Source organism: Epinephelus lanceolatus, chromosome 9, assembly GCF_041903045.1.
Source record: "Epinephelus lanceolatus isolate andai-2023 chromosome 9, ASM4190304v1, whole genome shotgun sequence".
In the NCBI taxonomy this organism is placed as follows: Eukaryota; Metazoa; Chordata; class Actinopteri; order Perciformes; family Serranidae; genus Epinephelus; species Epinephelus lanceolatus.
This window is the reverse complement of record NC_135742.1, coordinates 40,675,555-40,691,509: the sequence shown is the minus strand read 5'-3', so window position 1 is coordinate 40,691,509 and position 15,955 is coordinate 40,675,555. Positions and strand designations below refer to the sequence as shown.

Here is a 15,955-nt window from a genome sequence, read left to right as displayed (position 1 = left end):
CCCTGAAAATTATACAATTAAAATCTGTTTAAAAAATACTAAGGTCAAGGGTTAAGCATCTCAATGCATCCTCATTATTTTTTAACTCAATGCCAGGAATAACATTCTGATGGGGGAATTGTGATTATTTCTTATATTTGGTAGAAAAATAGTCCAATTTAAATATGAGTCATCAAAGAATCAACTTATCAAATATCTGCAATGTATACATTTTTAACTGTAAAATGTAAACTTGTGAAACATGGGGGAGCTTAACTACAAGTTTCCATAAAAATACCAGACAGACTCCCAGCTTTCTTGATGAAAGCTACAGCCAACAGGCTATTTGTTCATTTATAACAGGGCAGATGGATAGGACAGCATCTGAGTCTAGACCCGAGGGATGGAGAGGGAAAGGGGGATGCATTTTGATAATAGCTAACAAGGGGGGGGTGGCTTCCCCCCTCCTCCCACATCAAATCCCCTACTGGCTACAGCCCTGCTTCTAACCCTAAATTTAGCATAGAAAATACAAGACTTGGGACCTGATAATGGGAAATCTGGGTAAATGGATAATGGCCTGCTTTGAAACTATGCAACAAAATGTCTGACTGGTTAAAGCATTTTAATAAGTACAAAAGAAATTATATTTTATTGTAACTGTCATGTCACACACAACTGTAGTACAAAACTATATAAACAATGCACACAGACCATTTCTGTCAAATATTAAGCACTGCTTCCACCTTTAAACGATATGGGTTGACCAGAATTGTCCATTTTTGTGCCAGTCTTCAACACCTTTGGAATATAACCATTTGGGTGGTCCACAGATTGACTGTGTGCATCATATCCACGCTATCAGAGGCAGACAGCACTAACAGGACAGATATGATGAGCCAGTAAGGGCAGATGACCAATGAGTATTTCAGTCTCAGTCTGACAGTTAGTCACTCAGCTTCAGGAGGTGCTCAGATTGTGAATACAGCAGGGGCAGCAGTGCAGTGAGTCATGGATGAAGAGATCACACTCCATACAGAACGCATTTCTACATGATGGACAGGTGAATATCTAGTGAGAGTGAGAGGGAGAGAGAGCAGATTAATAAAGATGGATAGAGGGACGGAAGTTACAATGAATAAATGACTAACACATTTTTTACACGATATATATCTATATCTATATATATGTGTATATACACACACACACACAGTTGTGCTCATAAGTTTACATACCTTGGCAGAATTTGTGAAACTTTTCTTTCTTTCAGGGTGCAGTCGAGCAAAGCTATTTATTATCACACAATTGTGTTTGCTCTCTTTAAATTATGACAAGTGGAACCATCCAAATGGCCCTGATCAAAAGTTTACATACCCTTGAAGTTTTAGGGTGATAATGTACACCAAGTTGACACATGCAGGTTTAAATGGCTATTAAGGGTAACTGTCCACACCTGTGACCTCTTTGCTTGTAATTAGTGTCTGTGCATAAAAAGTCAGTGAGAGGCCGTTTACACATACACGGTGATTTTGATAAACGGAGACATCTTCCTTCGTTTGTGCCCTTCGTTTACACGCAAACGGAGATTTCTCCTCTGAAAACGAGTCTTTCTAAAAACTCCGGCCAGAGTGGAGATTTTGGAAAACTCCGGTTGCGCGTTTGCATGTAAACTGAGATAAACGGAGATAAACGGAGTTATAGGCAGCCCACGTCATAGTATGCGCCGGAACTTGCGCCTGTGTAAAAAATGCGACCTATGTTGCTATGGTGACAATGGATACATGGAAGGCTTGAGCTTCTCGTTACACTGCCACCTACAGGTTTGGCATGCTCTTGTGTATATATACACGGGTAAGTGTAAATGAAGATCTTTTTGAAAACGGAGACGGTGAAATGTCCTTTTATGAAAATAGCCGGCAACGTGTAAATGGCGTCTGAGTCTCTGGGCTCTTGACAGACCTCTGCATATTTCATCCAGTGCTGCACTGACTTTGCTGGATACTGAGCCATGGGGAAAGCAGCAGAACTGTCAAGAGAAGGACCTGTGAGAGAAGGTAGTTGAACTCTATAAACCAGGAAAAGGATATAAATTTAAAAAAAAAAAAAAGCCATCGTCCGGTAGACCAACAAAAATTTCCGCCACAACTGCCAGTAAAATTGTTCGAGATGCAAAGAAAAACCCACAAATAACTTCAGCTGACATATGGGCTTCTCTACAAAAAAATGGTGTGGCTGTTTCAAGATGCACAATAAGGAGGCACTTGAAGAAAAATGGGCTGCATGGTCGAGTTGCCAGAACAAATCCATTAATACGCCAATGCCACAAAACAGCCTGCTTACAATATGCCAAACAGCACCTAGACAAGCCTCAAAACTTGTGGAAAAAAGTCATTTGGAGTGATGAGACCAAAATTGAACTTTATGGTTACAACCATAAATGCTATGTTTGAAGAGGAGTCAACAAGGCCTATGGTAAAAAGTACACCATCCCACTGTGAAGCATGGAGGTGGATCTCTGATGTTTTGGGGGTGTGTGGGCTACAGCGGCACTGGGAATTTGGTTAAAATTGATGGCAAGAAAAATGCAGCATGTTATTAATAAATACTGCAGGACAATTTGCTTTCATCAGCCTGGAAGCTGCGCATGGGACGCACTTGGACTTTCCAACATGACAATGATCAAAAACACAAGGCCAAGTCGACGCGCCATTTGCTACAGCAGAAAAAAGTAAAGGTTCTGGAGTGGCCATCACAGTCTTCGACCACAATATCATTGAGCCCCTTTAGGGAAATCTCAAACGTTCTGTTCATGCAAGATAGCCCAAGAATTTACAGGACCTGGAGGCTTTTTGCTAATAAAAATGGGCAGCTTTTCTCATCTGAGAAAATAAGGTGCCTCACCCACAACTATCACAAAAGACTTCAAGCTTTCATTGATGCTAAAGGGGGCAATACACAATATTAAGAACTAAGGGTATGTAAACTTTCGAACAGGGACCACCTCAGTATTTGTTTTTGTTATGTTTTGTTTAATAGTAGTGCTATTTCAAGATGCCTCATAGTTTAATTTGAACCCCACTTAAAATAAAAAAAATTGTGTTTTGCCTCATAACTCATGTTTTCTTTTAATAATGGTACACATTTTACAAATTCTAATATATACTGTTAAAAAAAATTAAGGGAACACTTATCGGTAACAGTATAACACCAAGTCAGTTAAACTTCAGGGATATCAATCTGTCCATTGAGGAAGCACAAGTGATTGTCAATCAGTTTTACCTGCTGTGGTGCAAATGAAAGTGGAGACAGGTGCAATGCTGTTACAAAAGGAGAACTGGACAGAACCATAGAAGGGTATCCACTGAGCAGCAGGACCAGTATCTGCTCCTTTTTGTGAGGAGGAACAGGAGCTCGCTGATGCCTGATCCAGGTCTGGGAGGAGATCCCCATCCCCACCCCATCCGTCGACTCATCAGGAGCATGCCCAGACATTGCTGTAAGTACATACAGGCACGCAGGGGCCATACACACTGCTGAGTCACATTATGAGTTGCTGTGATAAAATTCAAACCGGTTGTAACAGCCTGTGATTCTAATTTCTTACTTTTATTTTTAATGCGATTCTAAATCCAGCCCTCAGTGGGTTGATGATTTTGGGTCCACTGACTGTTGTTGTCATTTTGTTCTCAACAAGCTATACAATGTACATCAATAAAGATTTTCAACTTGAATAATTAGTTTATCAAGATCTGATGTTTGAGTTGTTTGAGAAGTGTTCCCTTAATTTTTTTGAGCAGAGTATATACAAAAATTTTTTTCTCAACCACCCAGCAGCTCCACATATTAAAATTGAAAATTGAAGCAGTGGAGGCTGAGACAGCCCCAAAGACACCGATTCCTGCAGTTCCTATAATGCAACTCCACAGCATCTCTCCTCTGCCTGGTAAATGTCTAATAAACTCCTCACCTCAAGTTTGTAATGTGGCCTTTTTTACCTGGAAGATTGACAGTAATTGTGACAATAAAAATGAAAAAGACCAGGGTGGCCAAAGTATAAGCACCCAGACACACAAAGCCAACGGTCAGCCGTTGGTCAACGTCAGCCATCAGTGTGCGCCTGTCGCTCTAATTTTTTGCAGCATGTCCTGCATTGTTGGCTCTAGTGGCTGCTAAGTAAACAAACGTTTAAAGTTAAGAGGGTGTGAGGTTGAAACGAAAGTGTTATATCAGGTCGTCAGCGCACTGTAAATAGCCTTTATTCTTTCATTATTTTGTTGTGTTATTAATGTGCTAACTCGCGTCTGGAATCTGTTCTGTCAGTCTTTTGGTTTCCTTATTGGAATGACAAATGCAGACTATCGCCATCTGCTTGTATGAAGTCATTTCCTGTCATGCAGGCTCAGAACCTACATGCTAGTTGGCCGGTGGCTGTAGTCTTTGTAGTGTGTTCAAGTGTGACCTTTTGCCAAGACACAGTTGACATGAGGCGACGCAACAGTCAGCCTTCATCGCAAGTAGTTCTCTGATGTCGATTTGGTGTGTGTGTGTGCCTTTAGGCACAGTCTATGAATTGAAATGCCCATGGTTCTCATCTGCCCTGGGACCTGCGTGTCAATCCCAAACTCTCTCTTCCCCAATTTCCTGTCATCCCTATACTGTTACAATCCAATAAAGGCATAAGGCCCCCCCCCCCCCAAACTAAAGATCATAACACTGATTTGTAAACCTATTTGTGTGATTATTTTCCTCCAAAAAACAAATATGTGTAAAAACTGGGTATATTTTCTAAGTTCTAGTTTTTGAAATGATCTGAGCTTACCCCCTTCCCCTTGATAACAGAAGTACAACCTGGGATACATGTACCTATGGTTGGAAATATCTGTAACACCAGTGCATGAATTTCTAAAATGGTAAAATATGGGGAGCGCCCCTTTAAAGGGGAAAAGTACCAGCTGAAAGGCCTCTCCAGATGCAGACACACATCCAGCTACTGTACTTACACTTTTATCTTTCAATTCCCCTTGACAAGCTTGACAGAACCTGAAACCAAATCAAGACAGGTTTAGATATGAGGCGGCACAGTATCTGTGTGTGACTGTGTGAGTTTGTGAGTGTGTCAGAACTACCTCTCTTTTTGGAGCTCCTCCACAGGACTCTCTATAAAGGCTTGGAGAGGGAAGAGGTGGTGGAAGGATCTGGCGAGGTGGGGAGCCGACACCAGAGTCAAACCTTGGAGACAATACACCACCCCCACCCACCCACACACACACACACACACACACACACACACACAAACAAACACACACGTCACAGCTGTGGTGCTTCAATTGTTTTGAAAACACAGTACTTTAAAATAAGCAAGGAGAATTACTTTTTTGATGCCACAGGGAGAAAACGAATCAAGGTTTCCTCTAATCTTACAGTGACACACAGACTGATTCGTCCCATCACACCTACCACAGACTTTACACTCCACAGGAAGCTCTGTGTACTTGGCATGGCACTGCGGACAGAAGTATCCTCCCAGAGTCAGACCACCACCACTGCTGCTGTCCAGATGACTGGGAAGAGGAGCATATTGCAAAGAGACACTTTAGCACCAAGTGGCTTCTCACAGTGCTGACCACGAAGTTTAAATCACACCGTTTTCAACTTACGACATGCTGAATGACGGCTTGGCATCCTGGTCAGTCAGAGAGGCGACAGTGTGCTGAGGAAAACCTGAGCAAACAAGAGGGTGTGAGACAGATATTCAGTAGATGCTTAAATAATTATAATATTTTGATGAGAAGCAAGAATGGTTGCATTTTATGGAAACAAAAAGAAATATTTTATTGGTTGTTTTTTTGTCTAATGGGAAAATGGGGCATTCAAAATCGCAAATGGGTTTCAGTAATTTCCTACAACAGACAGACATGTTAGGGTTTTTAACAAATGTTACTCATACATGTATTTGTTGGGGACTATTTTCAACAGCTGATTAATCCACATTTGATGCTTTAGTGAGTATTTGTGGCAGCATATAAACTAATCTCTCTCTGACTCTGTCTCTCTCAGTTTCTCTCTCTTTCTCTTTACATATCATTTTTTCATATGGATTACTGCAAATGTATTATGTTGATCTGTTCTGTACGACATCTATTGCATGTCTGTCCATCCTGGAAGAGGGCTCCCTCCTCAGTTGCTCTCTTTTTTTTCCCCTGTTAAAGGGTTTTTTGGGGAGTTTTTCCTTATCCGCTGTGAGGGTCCAAAGGACAGAGGGATGTCGTATGCTGTAAAGCCCTGTGAGGCAAATTGTGATTTGTGATATTTATATTTATAAATAAAATTGAGTTGAATTGAATTATAGTGTGTGTTCATGGTAGTAATGGAACACATGATATTTGTTGACAATGAGAAAAATATTGTTATATGTGGATCCCTGCAAATTAAAATGAATTGGTAAATGCATCATATTGCCCTCACAGTGATATCTTTATGCCTACAAAAGTCACAAGTAAACAACCAGAATCCCAGCTGTATCTGTCATGTCCCCCCCATGTTAATATTGTTAATGTTTTAAGACAAAGACCTAAATCTGTGATGGCAGCAGAATGCCCAGCCTTACAGCCAGTTTACAAGTGCTGTTACGTTTCTGTGTTTCAGGAGATAGTTTGGATCTCTAGAAGTGGGGCTGTATGAGGCGTATACAGTAGATGGCAGTCAGCATGCCCCCAGTTTGGAGAAGCAGGCAGGCGTTCCACCACGGAAGCTAACAATGTACTGCTGTGGAGAGGTCAGCAACAAAATGTATTTTAGCCACCTAAAAAAAAAAATCATCTTCAGTTACCCTGACAGGGAACTGTCATAATGCTCTCTTCAAAGCCAGACTCCATTAAAACAAATGGTAATTTAACATTGCTAAACAGTGGAGCTGCTGGTCTACTGCTACCATGAGTTTTTTTTGTACTACTGTGTTATTTTGGCATTTAAAAGATTCGGTTTGGATTCACCAAAGTCACACAATAACACAAACTAACCAAAGCCCCATATCCACCAAGCAGTCCGGTACGGTTCAGGTCAGTTCGGTACACAAAAGTTGCTGATGGTACCAATGGAACCGTTCCGTTCTGTCCCCATTTTTTCCCCCTCTGTTGAGGTACCCAGCACACAGATCTGGTACTTAAAGGTGGAGCTGTGAATACTGCTGTCCGTTGATTGGCCAATAGAGGACGGTCATCTTGCTCAGGGTTGAGATGTAGCTGGTTTTGAAACTTGTCTGACCACTGTTCATACCGTGGCAAGTCTTACATATATTAGTAAAATATGATTATAAAATGAAATGATGTTGTGCTGCCTCTCGCAGCAGCTGCAGTCTGAGAGACAAATAACTTAATTCACTGGGCCGCCTGCCCGCAACTTTAAAGGTTGAACATTTACTTGTAATATTACTCAATGCATAAGCTAACAATGTGAATCCATCAACACACCTTAAATTTCAACATGACAACTTTGACCATTCCATCAGTTTTTATTGTTTCTTTTGGATGACATACACTTTTAGTAATGAGTGAATCCTCAAATGTTTGAATTTTTTTTTCTTAATTCAACCAGATTATATGAACTGCATATATTCTACTCCTTACATGGAGAAAAAAAAAGTGTAGCGGAGCGTTTTTCCTTGGGGCTTCGGCAACACTAAACCCCTGCGCTCGACTGAGACGGACTAAATGCACAAAGCCGCTATTTTTAAATATTCCGTGGAGAGAGACTCTCACGCAGCCTGTTCTATTTTTTATTTTGAAACTGTCTGCGTGTAACCTCGTTCTGTGGTCCATCTGTGTCACCGGTAATGAGGAAATACAGCGAGCGCTGGACTGAGCAATGAGTGACAACAGCCCTGCCCACATTTAAGACTACTGTTTGCGGTGGAAACGCTAAATGGACCTTGGGTCTAGGTAACATGTCTGAAGGGTTACTTTTGGTTTCAAAGGTACTATACTGAAAGTGTTTGGTGGAAACAGGGTTTACCTCATCGAGGCAGCTTTAGACCAGCGTTCCCATGTTCAGCAAGCTAAAATTACTTTTTTTGTCAATGGAGTCTGGTGGCTTTAATAAGAGCATAGATGTGAACCCGAAGCTGTTAACAGCATCCACGTTGGAAAGGCCCTTCTGACGGCAAGGTCAAGCAGTGAAAACTCTCAATATAGCATACACTTGAGCTACTATTCATTTTTTTAGGTAGGACTTTTTTAGGTAGCTAAAATACATTTTGCTGCTGACCTCATCCACAGCAGTACAATGCTTAGTTTCTGTGTCAGCTAAACTGGGTGTGTTGAGTGACATCTACTGTATGTAATACACAGACTATTGTTAAGTTCCCCAAACAATCCCCCTTTTCAAAATTTGTACTATCCCTTCAACACTTGGTATCTCATAGCTCTGATGTGTTTTATGTTCACTTTAGAAACAGAAGAGGAGCTGATTCTTAAACAAAGTGTCTTAAACACAGTGTCTGAATACTGACCCATGCGTATTAAAGAGCATTCGGACGAGGAGCTGGCTGGAGGTGGTTTGACATGCAGCATCAGCAGCTCTTTGAAGTGACTCTCATCCAGGATAACATGGTACAAGCCGCCCGTCTCCCTGGTCAATACTGTACACACCCTGACCTCTGCTGACAGGCCGATCACAGATACCCGCATCTTCAGAGACTTCAGGGTCTGACAGAGGAGGCACATGACAGTATTTATATTGTTATAAATGACACATGAAATGCCAAAAATTAAAAAGAAATCTCTAAACATCACAAGAAAAAGTTTGGGGGAAGTGGAAACTTTGGTGTATTGATAAATGTGACTTTGTGCGATGGAAACAGATTTAGTGAATTGAGGACGACATACAGTCATGCTGTACCATCATTGTATAGGCCATGGTAAGCTCTCTCCATCATCTCTGGAAGACTTTTAACACGCTTAAGTACACAGGGGTGTTACCAGAACTCTTCCACGAGCACAGAGCTGTACTATTAGTTATTAAAAACTCTCTTTTTCCATTGTCCTGTGTGCTCCCCATTATTATACATCCATAATTTTTGTTTGTTTGTCTCTTGGCTCTTTTGCTCTTACTACGTCATTTCATTGTACCCTCTTCTTCTGCAAACTTCTGACTGGAGAATTAGCACCACCTACTGCTTATCTTGATGAACTCCCAATAACAGCATAAGACAGTAGTGGATGGAAATGTGGATAAATTTGCATTTTCTTTTGCCAATTTTCTAAAAATGTGGTTAAAATTTGCACAACATTTGGATGGAAACCCAACTTGTAAACTGTACAGCCCTAGCTGTGACCTTACCTTAATCAGGTCACAGATGTTGGCTGGGTCACATGTCGTGAGGCTGCTGAGTATGATCAGGATCTCCCGACTCGTGTGTCCAGGCATGTGCCTTCATACAAAGACAGACACCAGCTGAGTGACATTCAGTGATATTACACAAACCTATCTAGAACACAAACACTGCACAACCTACTTGAGGGTCTGTATGGCCAGGTTAAGAGAGTTGTACAAAGATGGCTCTCCTACACACACAGTGTCCACTGCTTTCTTCAGAGCAGCAGTGTGCTTCTTTGGATTTCCTGGTGGTGAAACAAAACAACACATCACATCTCATGAAAACTACATAGGGTAACTCAACAGACTGGACACTGAATGGAGAGGAGCTTTCTCTAGATGCAGTGATGTTGGGTGCTGTTTAAATGGCGGTCATACATGCTTTATTTGCAGCATCATTAACAGTGATGTGATATTTTTTTCTGAAGTAGTGACAACTGGTTTAAATGAGAAATCCTAACACTGATAACATGCCCTTGTTTGTTAAAAAGATAAAGCTAAAACATTTTCACTGTTCTGTACAGGGAGCTCATGATGAAACTCATTGAGGCGTTAAACTGATGGGTCGAGTCTAACATTGTCAGTTTATGTGATCCTCACCTGCCAGGTCAGTCAGCTTCTCCGCCCTTTTATTCTTTGTGATGATAATGCCCAGCTGAAGACACACAAAACATGCTGTTAGGCTACTGACAGCTTGTTGAAGGTCCAGTCCACAGCTATGTTTAAACTTCCCATTGACAAAAAATGTACAGTACCATTCCTGCTCAGTGTCTTTGTTATCTGACCACCACACCCCAGACAAACCCAATCTTATGTTTCGTATGTCTGCTTGTTGAAGAGCTTATCAATGGATGACCAGCTGCTCGAATCTCTGTCTTGTTGTGAATGATGGTTGTAAGACTTTCCTTATACACCTTTACAATATGCATCACTTAACATGGTTGATAACATGAGATAAGAGTGATTTGTAGTTTATTTAAATCAGGGATGCTCAAAGTGTTGATGACTGAGTGCCACATTCGGAAAGCAGGCATATAATTGAAGGTCGCACAGGAAAAGTGCAGTTGTGAGTTGTCCACTGAAATCGCCAGCATTCGCTAACAGCACTAATGACAGAATGCTATCCCGCAACACTGTCACAGAAGCTTTCTACAAGTTATCACCCATAACCTGACAGACGCTTGTTAGTGGGGCACAGTAAGGGTCTCATAGTAGTGTATTAAACATAAGCTTTTAAAAGTGAAAGTTTTGAAATGGACAGTAAATGATTCAGATATAATGCATCAACTTCATATCATTTTCAGGGCTGCAACAAATGTGTCTGACAGCCACCAAATTAGTTCAGTCAAAAATGATTCGGTGCATTGTTGATACAATACAGTTATATTGTTGGAAAATGGAATTGATATCATGAAGTCTTAAAAAGTAGAATAGAACAAAGTATGTAGCATCTAAATGGGGACTGAAAGGAGCAGTGTTGTGGTGCTTTAACAAATGTGCTTGAACATTTGTTGTGTTGCTGCTTTATTTAGTTCCCCTCAATGACAAGGGATACAATACCATAAGAACCTGTAAAATGGCATTCAGTCAAACTACAGCAACAACTGATGATTTTTTTAACTACTGATTCATTCATGGATTATTTAACATTCAGCCTGCACCCAGGACAAAAGCATTTGGTAGTGCAGCAACAGGGTCGGGAACCCTTCTATTCCTGTGTAGTAGTGTAAGAAAATATCGATACGTTAAAATATCACAATATTTTGTTATGCAATACTGTATTGATTCTCAAAAGTACTATACTGATATTTAATCAGTAGTTTAAATGCAAACATTTCTGGCAGTGGTTATTTTGTGTGTTGTATTTAACCCTCCTACCGCTAGTTACCAGCAGTCACACGGCCGTTTAACTATTCCACTCCACCGAAACAACAAGATCTCGCAAGCGTAAAAGCCTGGCCAGACTCTGGAGTGTCGTGTTAGCAAACACAGGTGACCGAAGGTGGAATCTGAGTCCATGAAATCCATAAATTAGATTCTTTTGGAAAAAAAAAAAAAAAAAAATCATATTTATCGCCTTGCTTAAAGTATTGCAATATAACGCAATATATCGAATCATCACCTCTGTATCGTGATATGTATTGTAACCCTGGATTTTTGCCAATACACAACCCTATTCCTGTGTACTTGCAACAGGATGGTGCAGACCTACACTTATTAACGGCATCTTCATACAGGAAAATAACTTTTTCTCAAATAAACTCACCCGAACCTGAAAAGTTAAGTCTCAGTAGTGTTCAGTGTAAAACATGAAAAGACATGATTGTATACACATACCTGACTGATGGGGTTTTGGTCGAAATACTCATCAACAAAAGTTTCCATCAGCTGAGGAGAGAAGGAAAAAAGGAGAAGGTGCTTTACAGCTAATAATACTACATAGCTGCTGCTGATGTACAGTGTGATGGCTCTGCAACAGAATTTACCTTCAAAGTCGAAGTGAGGCGGTTTGGTTTCAAGTCCTGGTCTTCCATAGTTCTTGAACAGTCAATCACCACTTGGAGGTGACGCATCTACAGAACGTGACATTTTTTAACATCTTTATGATCTTAACATGATATTTTATTTTCCTGACATCAAAATATACTAATCTTTATATGGCACTTAACTAATGCTGGTGTGTCCAAAGTGGTCCCTAGTACAGTGTTCCCTAACCCTAACCAAAACCATTCCTGTGCACTGCACTGCAAACAGACCAGTATAACACTGAACTGCTAAAGCTCTTAGCTCATTTCTTGTAAGCATTCCAATCAGCAACATTACCTTGAAATTGGGTTGTTTTTGCCGTGTTACAAGCTACCATGCCATTTATGACTTGTATGTTATATTAACAGTTATACTGTGAAACAGAGATAAAAATGCTTCCACTTTTTGTCTAATGATGAAGATGTCAAATATATCAAAACAATAATGTTATATACAGTGATGACCAAAAGTTGCATAATTTTGGTCTTTGAAAAATTAGAATCCTCTGTAAAATTTTCCACCATGTTGGCATGAGATCTTAGACACCATGGGGTTTAGAACCATACAGATAAATGAAGCACAAGGCTCTGCAGAAAGGAGGCAGAACTCACACACCATTCCAAGCCTCACTTGTCCATGGCTCTCGATCACCCTATGAGGTAAACAAAGCAGCAGATACGGTTGGTATAACAGACAATACAGTGTTGCATACATTGATATCAGAAAAAAGAGCACGTGAAGCAAAATGCATTTCAAACTTGCGCGCGTGCGCGCACACACGCACACACACACACACACACACACACACACACACACACACACACACACACACACACCTTTTCCTTTTGGACTGGAACAGAATCTCTTCCACTGTGGCTTTCAGTGAGCCAGATTCGTCCTCCTTCAGCACCTCCCTGTAGGAGAATACGTACGTTCCGCAATGTTGCATCAAATGACAACACATATCTCAAGTGGAAGTTTCCATATGTTAAAGGTCTTACCATGTCCTCTCATAGCCCCCTTCCCAGCGCTTGGCTCTCTCTGGTTCTTCATCCATTATGTCTGTCAGCCAGAAATTCAAGTGATGCTAATAGCTTAAGAGCAGAGAAAATGCAGCTTTACATTAGTACATAAGTCTACTGCAAAGACTGTCAAACTCCATTCGTGGCACAGGAAGGAGTCACTTCTCACCTTACTAACCTGATTTTAATAAAATATTACATCTAAAACTGGTTGGTGAAATATTAGTATGTTTAATAAAATATATCAGAAGACAATAATGATTCATAAAAGTCTGTGTTCTACAAAGTAGGCAGTAAAGACAATGAGAATTGTATTAATCAGCTGCAAATATACTTTATGGCAGTGGTAAATATTATCAGAACCGCTAACGTTACCATAAAAAAATAGCTAACAGCCTGAGCCGAATTATTTGCGGACCTTGCAGTTGATCAATAGCATTGCACATCATGTGTTGTGTCATTATGTCTTGTGTGCCTAACAATGTATACCTGACATCAATTCATTACTTAAAGACTGTGTATACTGAATGGAGTCTGTCATGACCCTGTGTCAAAGCAGAAAACATTAACATATGTGATAGTCCGTAATACCGTTATAAATAATAGCTAACGCTAACTGGGTAACAGAATTGCTTGCTGACCTTACAGTTCCTCAGCGGCACTATGTACATAATATACATTATAATGTTTATTATCTCCTTGTTTCAAATTAATCTTTGCAGTGAGATAAAGTAAGTTCTTAGCCACATGTCGCTTTTACTCGAAGTCATTAACATAGCTAGCTACAACTTTAAATACAGAAAGCTAGCTAACAATTGTGTTCACGAGCTTTATTGGAGGTAACGTTAACGTTAGTTTACCTAAGGCTAACTAAAACTGCTAACGTAAACCAAAATATGATATATATATATAATCTAGTCAATACCTTAACAATGTGTGTGATACAACTTTCTATCTCACTACGCTTGCATTAGTTACAAATCAAAAAAATATGAACAAAACAATCAGTTGTACCTACAGCACCGGTTTAGTGCAACACCAGCTGGTGCAACGGATTTATTTTCCGGAGAGAAACATGACTTGTAGAGAAAAGCATCCGCTCAGTCAACTATTATTGAATACATAACGTCGAAGGTATATTACGTACGTAATGAGTATTAACACATTTGGAGTCCTAATTTTTTGTCCGAAATGCAGTTTTCAGGCGGTTAGTATTGTTTTTAATTTCATATCTCTTATGAGCCCATCCGTTTTGATTTATTTATCCATTTTCGTTTTCTATAGCCTATATTTATGTATAATTAATTCATGTATTTATTAAATCATTTATTTATTATTTACAGACTTACTGACATACCTACTTGTTGAATAAATGTGATTCACCGGAACATAGCTTTTATTTTGAAGTCTGCTCTTACCATGCCTGCCATAGGCCGGCTACACACCGCAAAACAGCGTGGGGGCGCCATACTGTTATTTTCGGCATGGAGACTGGCTTGACTGTGTCTCACACTGCTACCCATATTGACGATGACAGGTCTTATTTTCAGTGGATTCATATTAACATGTTATTTCAGACACAGTAAACAAAAGGAGCTTATTAAGTTAATTGTTGTTTTTTATTGAAAGCTTACATTCCTGTGTTCAAACGGATGATTGCACTTTAAACAGTATATCATGGATTGCACACCAAAACATACAGGCATGATTTCTACTAATACAAAATACGCAAAATAAAAAATATTGACTCAGTGGGAATATAAAATCATTTGCTTTTGGATAACATTGAAATGAGAAATAAAATTCATGAGAGTAAAAAACAAATGTAACACAAATGTTAATTAGACACTTTTAAAGGGAACTGAGCCTCCATAGCTTCTTTTAATATCTATCATGATAAAAGTCTACAGGCTACAACAAAGACTTACAATCACATATGTTTCACCAACTCCAGCACTAAAAAATCTTACTAAAGAACAATTAAAATTGTTTCAAAAGTCTAAAATTAACATTATTTACAAGGGATGGTCAGTGTTTCAATGAGGCCAAGCAAATGCATGTCTCATCTAAGCTGTGCCTTCATTTTACATAAAAGTGTCAAACTCGTTAAAAGGCTATAAAAGAAGCACTTTAACTGCTTCATAAATGTAACAAGTACTGAAAAACATCTCATATCACATCTCTCACTTTCTGACTTAAAAATAAAAAAAATTTTGTACACCTCAATAGTTCTTCATTGAATAACTGATCAAAGACGATAACAATTTCCTTCACCCTTTCTCTGGATAAATATATAAATTACAGTTGATTGGCTTGATACAGATGCAATACAAAGGCAACAGGCTTTCACTATAGTAACCCCATCTAGATTTGTGATAAACTCAAACACAGCGGGGTAGGGAATTGCAAATTTGTCTCTTTCCCTGCGCGAGGGGGTCAGAGGTGAAGGTTTAAGGCCGGCGATCATATTCGCTGATCTTCCTCTTGATGTGTGACAGTTTGGACCTGAGATATTTACACCTCTTCTTCTTAATCTGGTACTCTGGGGACTGCAAAAGATTTTTAAAAAAAATAATTCAGTTTATTCACCAAACCTCTTTTCTGTTTTCAGAGTAATGTATTTCAATCTGGAGAAAACACTGCTGGAAATCACTGAAATTGACTTACCTTCTTGACATTCTTCAATTTGATGTATTCATCCATGGCATCCTGAGATTGGAGAGATAGCGATCAATAATATAAAGTGACCACTCAGAGGAAAGCATCATCCCAGATTCACACACAAATTTGACTGATGCGGAATCAAAGTTTTCCAGCCCTTGACCCTTGTCATCCAAAATTTAAGTTGCCCCTGCAATCAGGTGTCTGAATTAGGCATACTTTCCCTTTATGGTTACTGTATTTTCAGCAATATTAGGGGGAACCAATATGAACGACTATGACAATACAATTGTATTTACAAGGGACTGTTCATTATTTATGAGGGATTGGGGGAGTGGTGCAAAAGGGTGAGGCATGATAATTTTTTTTTTTTTTAAGCACTGAGGAGGAGCTTA

At 39.7% G+C, this 15,955-nt stretch overlaps 2 protein-coding genes across 4 annotated transcripts in view; both read right to left on the bottom strand.

Annotated features, from left to right (window-relative positions):
* Positions 1-612: 612 nt before the first annotated feature.
* Positions 613-13,960, bottom strand: gtf2h2 (general transcription factor IIH, polypeptide 2). Of its 3 annotated transcripts, none has more exons than XM_033620081.2 (15): positions 13,918-13,960; positions 12,879-12,971; positions 12,714-12,791; positions 12,493-12,529; positions 11,838-11,924; positions 11,689-11,739; positions 9,952-10,006; positions 9,491-9,596; positions 9,316-9,406; positions 8,486-8,681; positions 5,637-5,700; positions 5,437-5,540; positions 5,106-5,208; positions 4,980-5,019; positions 613-1,050 (listed from the first exon to the last, which is right to left on the bottom strand). In XM_033620081.2, the coding sequence occupies exons 2-15, from the start codon at positions 12,932-12,934 to the stop codon at positions 940-942; spliced, it is 1,179 nt and encodes a 392-aa protein (XP_033475972.1). In that variant the 5' UTR covers positions 12,935-12,971; positions 13,918-13,960; the 3' UTR covers positions 613-939. The 3 variants fall into 3 exon arrangements, with proteins under 3 accessions (XP_033475972.1, XP_033475971.1, XP_033475970.1); XM_033620080.2 differs by having other exon boundaries at positions 13,914-13,955; XM_033620079.2 differs by having other exon boundaries at positions 13,825-13,947.
* A 536-nt stretch (positions 13,961-14,496) lies between these two features.
* The window catches only part of marveld2b (MARVEL domain containing 2b), a 28,377-nt gene continuing 26,918 nt past the window's right edge, over positions 14,497-15,955 (bottom strand). The window contains exons 15-16 of the mRNA XM_078171079.1: positions 15,567-15,608; positions 14,497-15,448 (exon numbers count right to left, since the gene is read on the bottom strand). Coding sequence (XP_078027205.1) covers positions 15,350-15,448; positions 15,567-15,608 — 141 coding nt within the window. The 3' untranslated portion in view covers positions 14,497-15,349. The remainder of the gene's footprint in view (positions 15,449-15,566; positions 15,609-15,955) is intronic.